Here is a 19923-nt window from a genome sequence, read left to right on the forward strand (position 1 = left end):
GACTCAAGTCACAAAAGTAGGTGAAACAATCTGACAATATGAGAGTGTCGTGGGACCAGAGTGACCCAGATTCCGGAGGATGCATTACTTACGCACAGCTGCCCACCTCTGCCTCTCCACTCTGCGCCGGCCTGTCTGCCATTCATAAGCTGCACCACATCACCGATTGCTGCAGGGCAGTGTTGATCATAGAGAGAGTTAAAAGAAACAAGGAGCAAACAGTTAGGGATGAGTTTCAATACTCTGTATCATGTCCTCTCCTGCAGTGGTTGCTGGAATCCCAGTGGTGTTATTTATATGCATGGAACATTTCTGAGGGAGATAAAAGTGGTTGAATTTGGAGAGAGTGATCTGCAGCTCCATTCAGGGTCCTGCTGAGGCCAGCTAACACACACACACACACGCATACACACAAACACACACACACACACACACAGATGGAGTGATAAAGTGAAAAAAAAACTAAGGCTGCAGACAGAGTTTGCTGAGGAGAGGGAGGCATGTGGGTCCTAACACCATAGCATGTTTGAAATAAATAAGTAAATAGATTCAGATTGAGACGTGCTTAACCAGAAAACAGGACAACTCAGGATGCTAACATACTCAGGGGATAATAGAGATGATAGAATATCCTCTATGAGTCAAAGAAAAGAAGCACTGACTCACAGGCCATGTTGTAGATTTCCTCATGGGGAAAAACCATCTCATTGGAAACAATAACAGTGGATCTGATTATTCAGACCATTTCCATTATATGCCCAGTTGAAAGAAGGAAGACGGTAATGAGAAGAGTTTCTGTATTTTATATACTTAACATAATCATCTTAAGTTCTTCTCAGCAGATCCATAAGAGCTGTTCCTTAATGAGCTTAACATATTCATGAATGCTGACGGATCAAACTTATTACAGCTTTTAGAGGCGGCCTTTGGTATTCAGAGGGGACCAGGGAATCCAGTTAGGAATATTATGCTACACCCACACACAGACACACATACACACACACACGAGCTCGTCTACAATCCAATTTCCTTAGAAAATTGGATAATTTTCTAAGGAAATGTCCAAAGCCAGCCAGTCACCAAACTGACCCTATTTTCCACAATGTAAAACCGAGTTCAGAGTCTGCTCGGGGTGACGTAACGTTTTCATATGAGGGTAATTAGGTTTACTGGGCATGAATCACCGCTGTTAGTCACTACAGAATGTGAGTCTGATGTTCCACGTCCATCCCCAAAAACCTTCATTCATAGAACAAATACAACAAGATGACAAGCTCATGTTGAACAGTAAATATACTGTTTTGATTTGTGGAAGTTTTTCAAACACAGAAACAAAAATCTGACTGTTTCTTGTAGAAAAAACACATGAATTAGGAATTTAATGAGTTGTTGTAAAAGTTCAATTGGACCACACAGTTATTCAAGCTATTCACGTTTACTGCCCACATCAGGAATCATGACACAGAGCTATAGAAGACATAATGAACTTGTATTAGAATTAATTCCAGACAGGATTCATTCAATTTAACTGCTTTGGTGATGTATTATATATTATTGAAACAAAACAAAACTAAACAAAATGAAAACGTTCTCAAGACCCGGACCTAAACAGTTGTGGCTAAACTTTCATCTGAGCACAAATACTCCTGCTCTCTGTGCCGTGTAACTTCATTTGGGTTTTCTCTGCCTCGTTTTCACATTGGCCTCAAAATAGCAGCCGATCAATACATAGAGGGCTGGCAGCTGAAGAGGTGACACAACCCGCAGGAGGGAGCTTGAGTTTTCCCCTGTGGAGAAAGTGCAGAATGTGCCAAAGATTTAGTCACAACAGGAGATTCACAATGACAGATTAAAAGTAAAAATAGCTCACGTTCTATGGTGAATAGCGGGTGTCACCAAGTTCACACGAGCCAGATTTAGTCCTTGCCTGAGAAATGAGGGAATTTCCTGTAGCTGGTTGAATAGCAGCATTCACATTGTATTTGTATCACTACATAGACAAAGTGTTTAATACAACTATCATAAATCTTGAAAACTCATCTTGAAAACAAGTTCATATCTCCGCAGATGTACTGGTGGGGATATGTTACCAGGATGTGAGGAGATGAAGAGGGGACTGAGTAAATGATGGACTTATGTTCTTTGTCCTGTTGTGTTATTTTTTTGGTAAGATATATATATATATATATATATATATATATATACATATCCATCATTCACCTTTCTTCTAAGGGTCATGGTGGTGCTTGAGCCAATCCAAGCTGACATGGGTGAGAGGCAGGGTGCCATTCAACAACTGCCGGTGTACCTGGAGGACATGTAAACTCAAACATGTCTTCACCTTAGACAGTAATGATTTATGTTATGGGGACTTGCTTTGTGTCCCATAAATGTAGACAAGTCCCAGTGATGCGTCAGTGTCTGCAGATTTAGAACCCCACAACATGAATCATACCTGCATAAACAGCCAAGACACACAATCACACAGCATCAGACAAAGTGAGACAGACAGAGAGTGACAGAGAACCTTGATGTGCACACTCCTGCAGACAACAACCTTCTTGCTTTGAGGCCACAGAGCAAACCACTCTATACCAGCTTTATACCAGATACGAAATAAGAAAAGATGAAGTGTCCATCAGTCGAGTCTCGAGTTATTACTTCCAGGAGACAGAAAATAAACACAACAAACGGAAAGAGAGCAGCCTGTTTCATTTTTCAATCAGCAAAGTGATGACCTCATGGTAAATACATCTTGGTGATGACTGTGACGGTCTCGGGCAGCGATCCTGTGGCCCGAAGAAATCTGTAAGAGGATTAACATAATCAAAAGATTTGGACTCATAACAAGCTCATTATGAGAATATCTGCTGTATCCTGAGCTGCCGTGCTTAATTTAGATGAGAATTCCATCTGTGTGAGTGCATGTGTGCCTAAGTCACTTCACAAGACAGATAGCCTATTTATAGATTGAAGGTGTGCATGTGAAAGACCAGAACCGGCACAAGGGCCCTGCTTATCTCTTGAACTGGATTGAGTTAATCTACTAATCGGGAGGTATTTACATAACTGCTTCAATGCAGCAGCAGTGAAGCAATTAGTGCCCCAATTTCCTTCTTTTCCCACAATGTGGCATCTATCTGCTCTCATTCCCTCAGGACTCTTACTTTAATTTGTTCTTTCCTTCTCATATCCTTTTTGTTGTCTGGTCTGTTTCCTTCCTTGTCTGCCACCTCCTCTTCTGAACTATGATGTTATCTTTTCCTCGTCTGTTTAACCCATGTTAATGATGGCAGGTTGTTCTGTGTGTGAGCAAAACAACTACACTCCTGAGACAAGTTACAAACCCTCTGTGCCTCAAGCTTGGTCTTAATCAGCATTTTGGCTTCACAGAATTCAAGGTGCATTAGATATTACACTCAAAATAAATGACAAAAAAATGCATTTACCAGTTTTCTCTTAGCATGATGTTTAGTTTGGATCATGTGATGAAACTTTGTTTGTTGAAAAACAATCGATGTGAATGAGCCGAAGTTAAATCCAATTTTTTAGATATTAATTGTGAGACTTTTCTTGCATTTTCAAACAATATACATTACTCCTCTAATTCTTTTATACTTCTAATATGACTTTAATACATCATGTACTACAGCGGTAGGAAAATAGTGACCCATGGGCAACAAAAGCTAAAGTTCTACCTTTCATAGTTTCATCACATTTTAGAATTATTCTTCTGTTTGTGCGTATGTAATATTTGCATTTGTAAATTACTTTTACAATATATACATATTTTCTATATTATATGATTTATATGTGCTTTTGGTCATATTCGTTTTATTGTAACTTAAATTACTGTGAGCTCTAACTAGGTAATGGGGAAATGTGCATGTGCCATCATATTCAACCTTAAATAACCCTTCTTATGGATATATTTTATTATAAAAAATGAAATAAAAGGCAAAGACATCGATTTCATTACACTCCAAACTATAACGACTACATCTCTGCGTTGGATATTTTTTACAATAGAGATGGACTGCACAGTCAAAGCTTGAATGGACGATGGAAATTATAAAAGAGATAGACATGACAGCAACTTTATAAATCCACATGTAAATATAAAACATGTCAAGCACCGCCCTCTCCTGGTAGAAAACTAGTGTGACTTTTTGTAAACACAAGAGAGAAATCGAACAATGACAGAGAGGGACTTCAAAAAAACTCTCCAGCTCAAGCTTATAAATCTCTTTTCTAATGATCCTTTTCAAATATCTGTTCAGAAACAGCACCAGCTCGACGGGACTCTGAGGATTGAAGCACATCTGTGAAACTCGCACCGCTTCGACGGTCGATTGCTCGGGACTGAGAGAAATTGCGTTCCCCGCAGCCAATCACAACGCGTCCGGAAACCCCAAATCGCCTGTTTTGTCTAATCACAACGCGCACAACACAAAGTGGGCGTGATCCTGGAGCGGAACAGCTGGCAGACTCTCCGGTGCTCGCGGTGTTTTGGAGTTTGACCACAGACACTAAAACGGTGGATGGGCAGAGTTAGTGAAAGAGAAAGAGAAGAATGACGCCGTACAACGACTGACGAAGAAACCGGGACATTTCTCGAAGCTCTGTTTCCATTCGTATTAATTCAAACAAACCAGTGCTTTCGCGGTAAAGGTGAGTTCAGCAGTTAGCATTAGCAACGCGACCTGTTGTTTGTCCACTGTAGCATTGTAATAACACTGGACCGTGGTTATGAACGGTGGCTAGAGTGGGATCATGTTTATCCACGTGTCCTCTCCACTGGTTACATGTGTGTGTCTGTCCTCAGGGTGGACAAATGAGGGGGGGGGGTGTCCCTAAACTGCAACAGGACTCATCAAGTTTCCTCTCAGGTCGCTTCAAGGATGTCCCCTTCTCGATATAGCTGTCCCCCCCTCAGCTCAGTTCAGTACAATGCCTAACATGGAAGCTGGCAACGAAATGGTTTTCATCGCTGAGACAAACTTAAACACTGCGTGAGGCTTCGCTGCAGGGATGATGAGCTCCATTTAAAAAAGGAACGGGACTGTTAGGTCAGCAAATGTCATGAGTCAGCTGTGTGTCAGGGAGTGAAGCTCACGTGCTGCTTCAGCCCATTTATTTATTATTTGTCAGCTTTCAGTGGGTGTTGGGTTATTAGAATAAACATCTGCAGGAGGCGTGTGTTTAAAAACAAGATATGTACAGAAATGCATGTCTCAGTTAATGACGTTTGATTTTACAGTGTGTTCATTTTCTGTCAGAGAACTAGGTCAGGATTGTTTGGCTTCTCTTCCTGATAGTCTCCCCACTATGTTCTCTCATTATGTCCTTTCTCTTATGCAGGAAATTTCACACACTCGTGGATATCCGTTCCCTCAATATGCCTGATTGTTTACATGAAGATTCATGCATTAGTTCCTGGGGAAATTATATGAAATGTTAAAAAAAACAATCCTGGATCCACATCATAATTCAATAGGAGCTTGCCTGGTCCATCCTCAACCTTCCACTAAGTTTAGCAGTAATCTGTCCTGTGCATTTTGCAAAATCCTGTCAACTCATAAAGAAACAAAAGTAGATGTAAACATAACACTTTTTGTTTGTGGTTTTTCATATCTACTACTACTTTTTATTGATCTACAAATACAATATTCTGCGTGGATTTGTCTGAATGATTTCACCGATCTATACTGATTCAGGAGTGTAAGTTGTAGTCATAGCTGAGCGAGTGGAGATGTGTTGAGAAAGTTTCCTTCTGCAGCAGTTGTTACTCCATCACCGATGTTCCTTCTTTCTCCATCCGTTCCTCTCCCTTGCACAAGTAGCTCCTTCTGCTCTGCTGCTATCCACACACCATCATGTCAGCATTTACCTTCACTGTTTTCAAATACCCAGAAACATCTGTCTGTGTTTTCTTTTTGACTGATTTGTTGTCTGATTTCAGCCATGGAACCATCGCTAACCGGCAACTCATCCGCCCCAAGACTCAGCCCCTCCTAGACCCCCGCCACCCTCAGGGCGGGCCTCTCCTCATCCAGCTCCTCTGCTACCACGGCCACACCGGCCTCCAACCGGCCTACGCCTAAACTCACCATGCCAACGCCTCCAGCCACACCCTCGCCCACTTCCTCCACTGCCCCCCCTCGGACCACCCCTGGTCTTTCTTCCCGCTCCCCCTCCCTGTCCACGCCGCCCGCCTCGCCTCTCCGCCAGCCCCTCAGGAGCCTCTCTCAGGCGGGCAGGTCTCAGCTCAACGCAGCCACTACAGTGGATCCCCGATCAGGATCCTCAGCAGCTGCCCCGCCTCCTCAGCCTCCTCCCACACATGAACCAGGTGAGAATCCAACTCTCACCTTTGACCTTTTACACTTTCAATCCTGTAAGAAAATCTTCACCACACGGTTTCACCTCCATCTTCTCCGACAGTCTTAGCGGCCGACACACCCACTTTGCTGCGTGCGGTATAGTGTCTCCATGACAACGGCCTACATTCACCACAACATGTTCGGCTGCCGCTCCCATTTTGCTGACATGGAAAGAACAGCCTGTCTCGCCCCTATATATTCACAAACCATTTCAAGTCAGATGTCTTTCCACTGAACAAAACCAGCGGTTAAAGTTCACATAGTCAGAGATCGAGTGTTAGTTTAAATGTGTGACGAGGCAGTGATTTGTAAAAAGGGAGTATTACAGGAGAGTTTGACATCTAACAGCTCAGTCATTTAATTTGGAACACACTTTTTTCAATCGAAGCTAACCCTGTCCCCTGGAAGCACACAGCCCATGTCCCATGTTTTGAGAACTGAACAGATAATCATAAAGTAGCTAGTGAAAGTAAAAACGGGAGAAGTGTTGCGTCACTGTCTAAGTGTGAGTTACGTCAGGCAAGCGAGCAGCTGCTGTTTACTGTGGCGAGCAAACAGTTATGTTAGGGCTCAGGTGGGGGGGGGGGGGTTCAAGTATGAGCAGCGAACCAGGAGCGTGAGCGGACGTGTTTTCACATTTGTGTTGGAGCACACCATGTGAGCGCCTCAGCTCTACCGTGGCTCACAGGTTTGAGAGTAGCAGAAGTCATCAGCTGAAGGAAGATGATGATTTAAAGTGGTGAGACTCAGTGGGACACTCTCATCAGGGCAGAAGCTGTTTCTGGAAGGATCCGGCTCACGCTCACACTCAGTGATCACTCGGGTCACTGACTGTCGCCTCCAAACTGACCTGTTTCCATTCACCTTAAATGTTTTCTGGACCGATTACTCATTACGAATGATGAGTAAAAAAGAGTTATGATGTTTTTAAATTGTCAACATAGAAAGCCTGATACTTGACATTGAAGCAATTGGCCAGACAAATTAAAGTAATCCTATTTCCTACCAGATAAATATGAAGAAGTTTAATAATTAAAAAAACGCTTTGCCTTGATTGTAGTGTGTGCGTGTGCATGTGTGTGTGTGTGAGTGAGTGTTAAATACTTTACAACAGGATATAGAGTTATTTACACGCATCATAATTATCAGCCACAAATATAATACAATATGGAATTTGTCGAAACACTGTTTTATCAAATACAATGTTATAAAAATACTTGTAATCTGCTGCACGGTGTTTATTAAAATGTTGTCTGTTTGCTTCAGAGGAGCCCGAAGAGGAGGTGAGTTTTGAAGACCTGGAGGAGAGAGCAAAGTCAGGAGACGCTAAGGCACAAACCAAGGTCAGTGTCAGCGAGCGCGCCGCAAATACTGTTGACGTTAATGGCCATATGGTGGCCTCAGAACAGATTGGCCGAGTAATGACCAGCGTTTGAGGATGACTCATTGACGTGAAGGACGCGTACGTGATTCACGGAGATGCTTGCCATGCAAATCTAAAAATTGTGTGTGGCTGTCCAGATGGGGCGTTACTTCCTGGTCCTCGCAGAAGAAAGAGACGAGGAGCTGAACAACTGCACAGCGGTCACGTGGCTGGTCCAGGCTGCTAAACAAGGCCGCAGGGACGCCGTCAAACTGCTGCAGCAGTGCCTGGCCTCCAGGAAAGGTACAGAAAGTTCCCTCTGCCAACACCCCAAGTCTGGAACTATAGTTAGCCATGTAACATCAAATGTAAAGAGTTTAGATTAAAGAAGCTTTTCATGGAAATATCTGTCCGCCAAAATTCTGCACGTTTGCCTTCTCGTTTATCAGGTGTCACTTTGGAGAACTATGAGGAGATGAAGAAGCTGTGCACAGAGACCCGTTTTGAGAGAGGAGTCAGGAAGGCGGCTCTGCTTATGTACTGGAAGTTGAATCCGGAGAAGAAGAAGGCCGTGGCCATTTCTGAAATGCTGGAGAACGTTGAACACGTCCACACTGAGCCAGGTACGAGTGGAGAGGCTCATTTCAACACACTGACATAAGACAGCTTAAACTTACCATTGAATACAGAGGTGAAATCTTTGTTTACTGTCTTAGGCATTCACCATCTCATATGATGTGTTCTCCATTTACAGGGAAACCAGTCTCCCCTGGTCCACTCAACAGCTCGGCCAAGAAACAGAGGAGAGTCCTGGAGACGATGGTCACCAGTGAGGGTACGTAAGGTGTCCTGAATTAACAGACACAAGTCATTACGGTCATTTATTCCCCTGAGGTCATGTCTAAGGCGTCTCAAAGAGAATATTATTTTTATCAGATTTAGTCATATCGTGACAATAAGGGAAACAAAGTTTTATTTACTTGTGAGTTAACATCCACCATGTTTCTTCCTTTTAGCCAATTCCCATGTCGGTCTAGATGATTTTGTTGAGATGACAAAGAAGTACGCTCGGGGTATTTCACCGTCACCAGCCATGGCCGCTGCTGGAGGCGATGATGAAGACGATGATGGTGTCATCGTGAAACATCCAGACGAGTTGCCCCTGCACCAGAAGGTGAGCCTGTCTCAGAATCTGAATGATCTGCTGCTGCTGTGTTTGCAATCAGGATGTTTGCGATGAGGAATGACAAAGACATTTGGCATTTTTGTTTGATATTGATCAGTTGCCCTTTAATTTCAACCAACTAATCGAGTCATGTTTTACTGATGAGCTGTTTGACCCTGATCTCCTCAGCTGCTCAAGTTCCCTCTGTACGCTCTGCTGGAGATCAAGGAGCACCTCATCGACTGGGCGTCCCGCGCTGGCATGCAGTGGCTCAGCGCCCTGATCCCCACCCACCACGTCAACGCACTCATCTTCTTCTTCATCATCTCCAACCTCACGGTCGAGTTCTTCATGTTCCTCATCCCTCTGCTGGTTTTCTACCTCTCCTTCTTCTCCATGGTCATCTGTACCCTGCGGGTGTTTCAGGTCGGTTACTCAGGTTATTCATTATTTTTGATCGAGCTCATTTAGAAGCTGTATTAATAATAAATAAATAAACACACGTCATTTTCTACAGAATTCAAAAGCCTGGGAGAACTTCCGGGCTCTTACAGATCTGCTGGCTCACTTTGAACCGGGTCTTGATTTGGAGCAGGCCGAGACCAACTTTGGATCGACCCACTTGGAGCCATATCTGTATGTTCATCTCTGTTTACACTCATCCATATGCAAACATGCTCATTCCTTAAGTGTGTTTCAGGTGTAGTTGTGTTCAGGTTTTTCTGGTTTGACTGCAACTTTTTTTTTAAGATAGTCATGAAGATATAGTTCTGCAGTTTAATTGTGTGATTAATAACTTTTTCACTTCACTTGGTTAAGCTGAAATTAAAATAAAAAACAGATTCCAGCAACATATTAAAATGGAGAAAAGGTGTAAAACTCAAGAAGGTGAATGACATTGCTCGTGCAGCAGAATGAGTTCCTACTGTCTCTCTGTGTCCTCAGGTACTTCCTCCTCTCCGTCATCTTTGTGGTTTTCTCTTTCCCCGTTGCTGATAAATCCTGGATCCCCTGCTCGGAGCTGGCCGCCGTCGCTTTTTTCTTCACGGTCACCGCCTTCCTCAGCCTCCACGCCTCGGCTCAGCTCTTTGCTCGTAGGGCCTTCTTCACAGAGGTCCTGTCTGGTGCCTGCTCCCTCACCCACTTCCTGCCGGACTCCCTCTGGTTCCTCAAGGTCTTCGGGGTGACCATCTTCACGGTGCCTCTAGGGGACATCTTGGTGTTGAACGTGGGGATTCCGTGCCTGCTGTACGGACACCTCTTCTACCTCTTCTTCCGCATGGCCCAGCTGAGAGGCTTCAAGGGCTCCTACCTGTGCCTGGTGCCCTACATGGTCTGCTTCACCTGGTGCGAGCTCTGCTTGGTCTTCCTCAATAACGCCTCGGCGATAGGACTCATCCGCACCTGCGTTGGCTACTTCCTCTTCCTGTTCGCTCTCCCTGTTCTCTCACTGGGCCTGGCCGCCATGCTCATCATCCAGTTGCTGCAGTGGTTCTTGGCCCTGGAGCTGACCAAGATGGTGGTCACGTTGACGATCTGCTTCGTGCCGGTGGTGTTGAGGCTCTGGACTCGCTTCAGCCTCAACCCCATCGTGGTGTTCCGGTCGTTGTCGCGGAGCAGCATCGTCAAGCTCATCCTGGTGTGGCTCAGCGCGCTGGTGCTCTTCTGCTGGATGTACGTCTACAGGTCGGAAGGCATGAAGGTGTATAACTCCACCCTGACGTGGCCCGAGTACAGCAACCTCTGCGGCCCTATGGCCTGGAAAGAGTCCAACATGGCCCAAACTCAGATTCTCTGCTCTCACCTGGAGGGACATCACGTCACCTGGACCGGACGCTTCAAATACGTCCGCGTGACCGACATCGAGAATGGTCCTCACTCGGTCATCAACCTGCTGCCTGTGTTCGTGGGGGACTGGATGCGGTGCCTGTATGGTGAACCGTATCCTTTGTGCGAGGAGGTTAAAAACGCCAATGCTGAGTCTCAGCCTCTGCCCGCCCCGGCCCCTCCCACCGAAGACCCCCTCTGTAAACTCAAAAAACTGGCCAAGCACAAATGCCACATCAAACGCTTCGATCGCTACAAATTCGAAGTCACGATGGGCATGCCGCTGGAGAGGAAGACGAAGAACGGGACGATCATAGAGGACGAGGACGCCACCAAGGACATAGTCCTGAGGGCGAGTAGTGAGTTTAAATCTGTGCTTTTACACCTGAACACAGGAAGCCTGGTGGAGTTCAGCACCGTGCTGGAGGGGCGCTTAGGCTCCAAATGGCCCGTGTTTGAACTGAAGGCCATCCACTGCCTGTCCTGCGGGGGCGCCAGCGTGCCCCGCCGCAGGCAGCACAAGATCGAACACGACTGGAGGCGCACCACTCAGAACGCCCTGCAGTTTGGCTTTGACTTCTTCTTCCACCCCTTCCTCACTGCTCAGCTCGAGCAACACCCGGAGACAGAGACAGAAACAGAGACCGTCACGGGGGAGACAGGATAGAGGAGCAGACGTCTGGCAGGATGACCTCTGGGAGAAAAATATAACGGATGCCGAGGCGTGTCATAAAATGTGTGCAATGAAAATACTGTCTGCAGTGGAGAACATTGACGATTACACATCTCTGACAGAATGTGATAGCAATATTGTTGGATAGGTACTGTAGCAGAGTGGAAGGATACTCAGATATTTATCTCATCTGTACAGAGCGAGTGCGTGTTTGATTTCTTTTAACTCTTAAGCCAAAATGTGTGAGACTACATATTATAATGACAATGAAATTAACACGGGGGATAAACCCTAATGGACTTTTGAAGTAAATCACTGCTTAACACTAAAGTAAGAAATCCATGATCCAGACGTCCTCAGGTGGAGGCAGTTGTGTGTTTCTTATTAACATTACATCCCATTTAAGCTGCACATGTGAGTAATTGTTATGGTGTTTGTGTTCTATACAAACACTGTGTCTGCTGCACCTCATTTCATGTGTGTTGATCATTTCCTTTGTTGTGTCTGTGACGTGTCCAGTGTAATCTGGTACTTGATGGTGCTGGAAATTACTGTTAAGTGCCTCATAAGACCGTCTCAGTTCAACAGTAGTTCGGGAGAGAAGAGATTAAATCACGTCTTCAAGCTTCTACATCTCAAGACGTTCGCCTGTGTTTGTATTTATTACAGAGCAGTTGTTCATGTTTTTCTCTTCCCTTTGTTCTCCTCATCTGTTTGTCTCCATCCCTGCTGTGCAGTGATGACGTGTTTTTAAAGTAGGATGTCACTACTGTTGTCTGTACTGTGATCTATAAATATGATGAAAGCATTTGCCTGTTGTTGCTTTTATTAACATTCTTTTCGTTGTATAGGAGTTTAAGAGTTGTACCTTTTTTTTAAAGGGGTATTCTCTGATTCACATTCATTTGAATGAACTGAAACTATAATCCTGTGTAATTTTTTCCATTAAATGGGAGTATATCAAAATGACATAAAACGTCACATTTCTTTATGTTGTTATTTTAACTAATATAATTACAAAAGTTAAAAACTATTAACTACTAAAATATATGTATAAAAGGTATTAATATAAAACATATGTCAATGTTTTAAGATTTATTAACAAAACAATGTGAAGTACAAGATAAACAGACCTTAGAGAAATAATTAAAACAAATTATACTTATCACATATCAGTTAAATATTGAAAGGTCAGGAGGTCATGCAGTGTTTGTGTGTTAATGTATTATAAGCAAAGATTAACTTTTATTTCTTGGTTGGTCAACAAGTCAAAAGAAAATTTGGGAATAATCTTGCAGTTAATATGCTTAGAAACTATTTTAGTAAAACCAATAAGGCTTCTTTTGTTACTAGATTCCATGAAACTAGCTTTTAAATTGCAAACAGGGCATTTATAACAAGTGTTTTAGTCCTGGAATATCTCTATATATAGATGTAATACGTTTGAGGCCACTAGGTGGTGCCTCAGCCCACATTCATATATGTGTATCATATCACGCTCTGTAATAAGGACCCCTTAATGTTCAATTAAATTAAAGCCATAAAATAATAATGGTAATATGACCATTACTCTGTAATTAAACTGCAATAAAACACCACAGCTGTACGCTCATTGGATGCAATTTTGTTGAAACCTTTAATCAGAAAAAAACATATTAACATTATTTATAACTGTCCATTTGACAATTTTGTCGACATAAAACATGAACATAAAAATATGTGAATTGACATTAGTTTGGTCAGGATGTGGAGTAAAACTTACAAGTTTCCAAAAGGAGAATAAATAAAAGAATAAACTGTTCTCTAAAAATAAAAGCTTCTGCACATCAGCAAAGAAATCAGTGAGGAAGGCTGAGGAGATCAAAGTATCGTCTCCCTGCTGTAGCTTCGGAAACAATCATCGATACAGAGGATCGAGTCCACAGTCTGTTTCTAGATGTTAAAAAAAACTAAACCTCATACACGTCAAAAACTGTTGATATATACACACACCATTTAGGCCCTTTTAGATTTTTTTCTTTTTAGAGTAATCAAACATTCCTCGCTCTTCTCCGCTCTCAGTTGGAGTCGAGTCTGATTCTCATTCAAAATGCACATGTAAGTGTATGAACCGAACACTGGTAAACATGCGTCAGTGTCTGGAGACACAAATAAAGGTAGGAGAGCTCGGCCCTCTATGGTTGCTCGTGCTGCACGGAGCCACGCGGGCCCCTGAAGCCTTTGTACAGCTGGGTCTAAATGGTTAGGAAGGCAGCCAAGTCAGTCAAGTCAGTCAATTAATAAACACCTAGGCTAGAATCTGTTTGACATGCAGCGTCTTTTTTGCTTCGTTGTTTAAATATATTTTTTTCAATTTTCTGTTTTGATTTGAGCTGTACTTTAAACGGCAAGACAGCACATAACACAGTCCCGGACCGGAAGCAGGATCCACCACCAGGGAAGTGGGACGACCTGGTTCAGAGGAGGAAACACTGAGGACTGAAACACACTGTGTGGAGCAGATACGAGTGTGTGTCCTTACATCAGGCAGCGGTGTGATGCTCTGCTTCTCTCTGCAGGACTGCAAAGGTTTGACCTCACTGAACACGGCCCAGTCGAGCTCCGAGGCTCCTGGGTGCACTTGGGTAGAGGAGACGGCCCCCTCCCGAAATTCATCCTTTGCACATCACGCGCCTCACTTCGAATTGTCGTCATCGTTAGCATCATTTCACGAATTACACGAACGGAAGTGGGGTCGCTGATCTGAAATCAAACTAAACCGGCAGTTACGTAAATGCCCCATTTTTCGCGAGTGTCGCTGGTAAACAACCAGGAAGGGTTTTTACACAAAACTGTGGGCAAGGGATAAGAATAGGCTTTTCTCAAGCACACAAATATAAAGAGGAGGAGGAGGAAGAAGGAGTAAAATTACAAACATGTAAACATCTCTCTAGTCTGGGGGGAGTTATCCCCCTCAGAGGCTGAGCTGTAGCAATCTACACACCATCAAGCACAAGCCAGAGGTTAACAATCAACAAATCGACAGATCGGACAATTTTTCAATCCATACTCCGTTGTGTAATCCAGCCTCTTCCCTTTCTAGCCCTTCCTAGGTCCTTTCAGTTGTGGGTCGGCTGGCAGGAGGTGAACGAGTGTGGCAGAGAAGACATACATGTGAGCGTTTTCTGCTTGTTTGTGTAAGTGTGGCTGTGAGTTAGGCATATTCCCGGGTGCGCATGTCTGTCCATGAGTACATTCTGGCATAGTTGTGTGTTCAGACGTGAGGTCATTCATATCTGCCACTGACATCCCTTCGTTAATGCAGCTCAGAGTTGAGTTTGTCCTGGAAGATGTACAGGTTGTTGGTGGCGGCGATGGCGATGATGTTCTCGTTGGGGTGCCAGGCCGTGTGGAGGATCTTCTTGGTGAAGTCCAGGCTGTCCACGCTGATGTCGTCCTTCCGCCGCTTCCCCCCGGCGGCGCACACCCTGCGTGGCTTCAGGACGGCTCGGGGTTTGCTGCTCTCTCGCGACGCCTCCAGGGTCACGTCGCGTTTGGTGTTGCGGTCGAACATGCGGAAGAAGTTGTTGTAGGCGCCGGTCATGATCACGCTGGACAGAGGAGAAGAAGAAGGGTGAGGGTCCCGTTACAAACTAGGAACACTCAAACACTCTCATTGTCTTTTACTAAAGTAGCCGTGACTTTCCATTATATCGTAAACTTCGATTAAGTCAAATTTTTATTTAGAAAACGCAGATTCCTCAGTAATAAAGAGTAGCTAAGATTTGAAGGTGCTTTTTCTATCCGTATGCCTGTGACATATTTTATCCTTTTTTATTATTAGCTATCTTATCGACCACTCAAAATATGCAATAACCTCCACTAGAGTAAAGTAAAGTAGCTCATTTAGCTTCACCTCAACCTCATATCAAATTGAAATGCTGCTTATATTAATACATAGATTTGTAAAACTCAAACATGACCATTATAGATAAACAAAATCAATAATTAATACCATTAAAGATTTGGTTTAGTTTAGAAAAAGGGACACTGTCTTTCTAAAATCGGCGACCTCTTGTGTTTACTGTAGATAACTCCATGATGAATGCTGCATGTAATAGAGATGGCTCCATTGTATTATGAGGGATGGATGATCCTCTGAGTTTTCTCAAACCCTCAGTACATAAACGGAAAATATAAACACAGCAAGCTACCATCATATGGAATTAGCAAAGTATGGGTTTTTTTGGAAATCCACTGAGACATTTGCAAAAAGAGACGGTACCTGTCCGAGCCGTTCCAGGCACACTCGAACTTGTCGAAGATGCAGTCGTTTTCATAAAGGGAACACAACTTGCTGCGGAGGTAATCATGAACCTGGAGGAAGAGACACACACACATGTATAAGCAGACGTGATTAAACATGAGGTCCAGCACACAGCTCTACTCCCTGGACTCTCAATTCAAACTATAAATAGAAGAGTGAGCAGAAGACACACACACACACACCTACACATCTCAGCAGAGACAAAATACATTAAATGTGGGCAAGTTGTAATGGAAACCTCCCCGAAGGCAACTTTAATGAGACACAACACCGACCCTCAGCAATACAAGAGCCAGGAGTCCATTTTTAATCTAAACTCCTTTTCCAAATCAGTAAATCCATTAACATCCAGCCCTCTATGATCAAACCCACCAAGGGCATGATAACACTCTCTCACACACACACACACACACACACTCACACACACACACACACACAAACACACACACGTTCACTGATTCCCTAATAACTCTTTTCTCTCGTACTTTCCTTCCACCGGCCTGTGTCAGCGTTGAGTCTGCTCGGTGATGCAAAGGTTTGAAATCTACACCTTCCTCCGGCCACCCCCCCCGCTCCGCACTAAGCCTCCCCTGTTTTCCCCGTTCTGCATAAAGTCAGCGGCCAACAGTCGGGATGCAATCTATAACAGGTCCAGCCGAGGTGGGCTCATGGTTGTACATCAAACCCGGTGGCATTTTAGTTTTCCCCTGAGGCTCTTTCTGCATGAGGTGAAATGATACACTGTCAGCAGGAGTTGAATATACTTAAATATATATATATATATTTATATTCTAGTCCACGTAATCCCTGATTTAGAGTTCAGTGTCTCCTCCCTCGTGGAGCTGTGCATATTTCCTGTGCTCCAGGAGGAATATGAGTGTAGCTTTATCAAAAAAAATTCGTTGAGTTATCATTTTCCACCCCCCTCAGTTTGCTCCATTCACCCACATACTGCAACCGCTACCTCGCCTCATCCTCTCATTTACAACCTCTCCCCTCATTCTACTCTCCTCCTGTCATCACACCATCCTCACACCACCTCCCAAAGCCTCAGCACTGTTCTCCCTCACTCCCTCCTCTTCCTCCCCTCTCCGTGCTGCATTGCAGATCTAGGTGTCAGGAGCTGTGTAAGGTATCCCTCCTTCCCGCTACACTTTATAAGTGGAGACTTGGCGACCTATAAATAGCTCCGGTGCGTCTCAGCCTCCAACTCATGGCTGCCTCGCGGTCCCTCACACGTCAGGCGGACACACACCACACGCCCGCGGCAGGAATACTGACTACTCGCCGGGAAAAAGAGATGATAAATACTTCTGCTGCAAACAAATGCATCAGGACAAGAGGGTGTGGCTTATAATGTAAACACTTATGAGTGACAATTTGAGTGGGGATGGCTGAAAGAAAGAATAATAAACAGAAGGCGCTCTTTTTATCAGCTTAGTGTACTGAGTGAAACTTTTTAAGTCCCACTTATTCTCCACCCAAATACATGGTATAATGATAAATTGCTTTTTGTGTTGGTCGCACACACCAACATACACACACATGCATCCAGGGATTACGGCCTGAATTTAAAAACTCAGCAAGGGTGAGGCCTGATGAGAAGAGGGACATCGTCTGGCGCGTAATCAATCCAATTATCCCTAAAAGGTTTTGGAAAAATCTAATCATCACTAAGTACTGTGATTGTGAGAGTCAGCCTGGTTCCCGTGATTCATTTCTATCTCCAATTGTTCAAAACTTTCCAGGATGATGATGTCCTCTCTCAGGAACAGTTAAGTCTCCATGAAGTCGGAATGACACAGCATGTGACAACAGCTTATGAGCTGAAGTGCATTTAATACAGAAACTTGTACAGTTTGATCAAAAAGGTTCTGTTTTCAGAATCTGGAAAGCAACAATTCGGCTGGAAGAATGAAGACTCCACAGAACCTGGATTATGTACAGAATTCTGAGCAGCTACCTGAGCCCCAGACTTGGGGGGGGGGGCGGGGGGGGGGGGGTCCCCAGTAAGCAGTGGATACCTTAGTCCACAGTAACGACACATTTATGAGAATAAAGGTCTCCGTGGCCCGGGGTCCCCAAAGTACCTTGAAACTCTCCTGATTTTGCCATACAGATGTGTGACAAATTTGAGGAAAAGGTGTTGACCCACAAGAAAAGTGTCAATGCAGCTTGAGGTAGATTGTTAATGTCTATGAAACTCATCCATTCAGCCATTATCTTTACAGCTCAGCCTTTGGGATATGCGGAGGAAGCTGGATCCAATCCCTTCCTGTCAATCACTCCACGCAGAGAGGCCCGTGCCGCTCTATGACTTCAGCAATATTCCCAGAAAGATTTCCATGGACTGACCATCACAATCCTTTTCAGATCCATCAACCCAGTTCAATGGCTCCTTGTGTTTTGTACAGCAGCATCTGTCCTTTCTCCTGTTTCCTATCTACTAGTTATTTCACAGTTTATTCTTGTGTTGCCATGACAATATCAGCAGGTTCATGAGGAAAGAACTTCAGGGGGTTACACAGGCTGTGTACAAAGATACTACAGTAAACTGATGAGCCAAGCAGCTAATGTATGGGCCAGTGATGATTAAGCAAGAATGAAATAGACCAATGCACAGCAGTAGCTTTGCCTAGAGTAGTAGAGAGTATATCAGTATATAGTGAATTGAAATTCTAGTTTATATAACACAGCTTAAACTCCAGTTGTGATCTTCAACAATGTATCTTCGGGAGCTGGAGATATGTTAATGCTTCCTCAACCACTGATTAATTCATTTTTCCCTGAGTGAATTTGCTCCTACCCTGCAATAAATTAATGAGAGAAGCCGATCCCCAGAGAAAACCTTCAGTGTGTCTCGTTTTGTATTCTAACACAACCGCGTGGGGTTTTCAGTCACACACCTGGTACGTCTCGAGGGGCTTGCTCTCCATGTTGAGGTCCCAGACTTTGGCGGTCAGGTAGTCCCTGGTGAGCAGGTAGCGGCCGCTGTGGCTGAACTTGACGTCGGACACAGAGGAGATGATCTCGGAGAAGAAGGAGCGGGCGCTGGGGTCTTCGGGCTCCTCAAACACTGGAGAGGGTAGGCGAGAAAGAGGGGAGAGGAGGACACAGAGGTGTGAGGAGTTAGTCAGATGCCAGGAACAAACCTGATAGTAATGGATGTGTGTATTTATTTCTTATGATCTAGAAATCAAGAAATGCCTCAAATGGGACTTAGGTTCAGTGAAGTCTATGATTCTCAAAAACTACACAGATTAGGTTTGTGTTTTTCTGGATGGATGATGCCGTCTGATTATATCTATAAACAACTGTATATTCAAATGAAAACATTTAAATAGCTTTTTCTAAATAACAACACAAAAAAAGAAACCTAGTCCATGGTGATGTATAAAATAGTCAGATAAAATCCAAACAAATAGACTGAAACCGAAATCTAGGGACAATAATGTAAAAACTTAGAGTCTGCTATACTGAGGAGCAGTGTTTAGATTTTCTGACTTGTAGACTGAGCTCTACGAGTATCAGACATGTTGAGACCTTCTGAGGACTCTGGTGTGTGCCTCTCGGTTCCAGCTCAGCGGGTTACTCACATTTGGAGTGTTTGTCACAGAGCGCGGCTTCTCTCATGTCACAGAGACGCAGGGTGCCTTTGCTGCTGCTGTAGACAAACAGGTTACAGTGGTGGGGGTGAAACTCAGCAGCCGTTATCACCTCCGTCAGATCCTCCATGTTGGTTGGTTTGATGTCCACAATGTCTGAGAGGAAGCATCATTAAGGAAAACGGCAAAAGAAGTGGGTTCCTCTGAATCTGCAGTTTTAGCTTTTTGCTTGAAGTGATCTACCTGCCAAAGTCGACCACACTGTGTGTGTGCACATTTTACCGATTCAGCCCCTTATCAATTTGAATCACTAACTGAGAAACATATCTGACTGATATGGAAACTCACACAGGCCCCTTTTGTCTACATACAAAATAAAAACAAGTGTGTGTAAATTTATACATAACCAACACAATGTAAATGATTTATAGCGGATATAAAGTAAACCAATATAAATATATCTTGAGGTGATTTGAGGGGGGGGACAGTTATTCCATATTCAAATAAATTGTAGTATTATAAATCCTGTCTGGGTCATGGCTTTGTGACTGTGCGGTGCCCCACTGAGCTGGATTAGAAGTCAAAAAGGGGCTGAAATATT

The 19923-nt window shown here is 43.9% G+C and overlaps 2 protein-coding genes across 3 annotated transcripts in view; one reads left to right on the plus strand and one right to left on the minus strand.

The window, feature by feature from the left end:
• The first annotated feature begins 4492 nt into the window (after positions 1–4492).
• Positions 4493–12219, plus strand: wfs1b (Wolfram syndrome 1b (wolframin)). The gene is made up of 10 exons (XM_062393775.1): positions 4493–4671; positions 5963–6352; positions 7650–7726; positions 7905–8049; positions 8196–8369; positions 8501–8581; positions 8763–8920; positions 9101–9337; positions 9429–9547; positions 9857–12219. Exons 2-10 carry the CDS (start codon positions 6112–6114, stop codon positions 11403–11405), a joined length of 2781 nt encoding a protein of 926 aa, XP_062249759.1. The 5' UTR covers positions 4493–4671; positions 5963–6111; the 3' UTR covers positions 11406–12219.
• Positions 12220–13020: 801 nt separating this feature from the next.
• The window catches only part of LOC133958800 (serine/threonine-protein phosphatase 2A 55 kDa regulatory subunit B gamma isoform), a 19645-nt gene continuing 12742 nt past the window's right edge, over positions 13021–19923 (minus strand). For both annotated transcript variants that reach the window (XM_062393777.1, XM_062393776.1), the window contains 4 exons: positions 19314–19478; positions 18624–18793; positions 15676–15767; positions 13021–15001 (listed from right to left, as the gene is read on the minus strand). In XM_062393777.1, coding sequence (XP_062249761.1) covers positions 14707–15001; positions 15676–15767; positions 18624–18793; positions 19314–19478 — 722 coding nt within the window. In that variant the 3' untranslated portion in view covers positions 13021–14706. The remainder of the gene's footprint in view (positions 15002–15675; positions 15768–18623; positions 18794–19313; positions 19479–19923) is intronic.

The sequence above is a fragment of the Platichthys flesus genome, chromosome 8 (genome assembly GCF_949316205.1).
Source record: "Platichthys flesus chromosome 8, fPlaFle2.1, whole genome shotgun sequence".
NCBI lineage: Eukaryota > Metazoa > Chordata > Actinopteri > Pleuronectiformes > Pleuronectidae > Platichthys > Platichthys flesus.

What these genes read in the sequence shown, in the direction of transcription:
- wfs1b (XM_062393775.1), top strand. Translation starts at nt 6,112, where the DNA reads ATGCCAACGCCTCCAGCCACACCCTCGCCCACTTCCTCCACTGCCCCC. An exon ending in ACACGTCCACACTGAGCCAG is followed by an intron (nt 8,370 to 8,500) that starts GTACGAGTGGAG and finishes CTCCATTTACAG; the next exon opens with GGAAACCAGTCTCCCCTGGT. An exon ending in GACGATGGTCACCAGTGAGG is followed by an intron (nt 8,582 to 8,762) that starts GTACGTAAGGTG and finishes TCTTCCTTTTAG; the next exon opens with CCAATTCCCATGTCGGTCTA.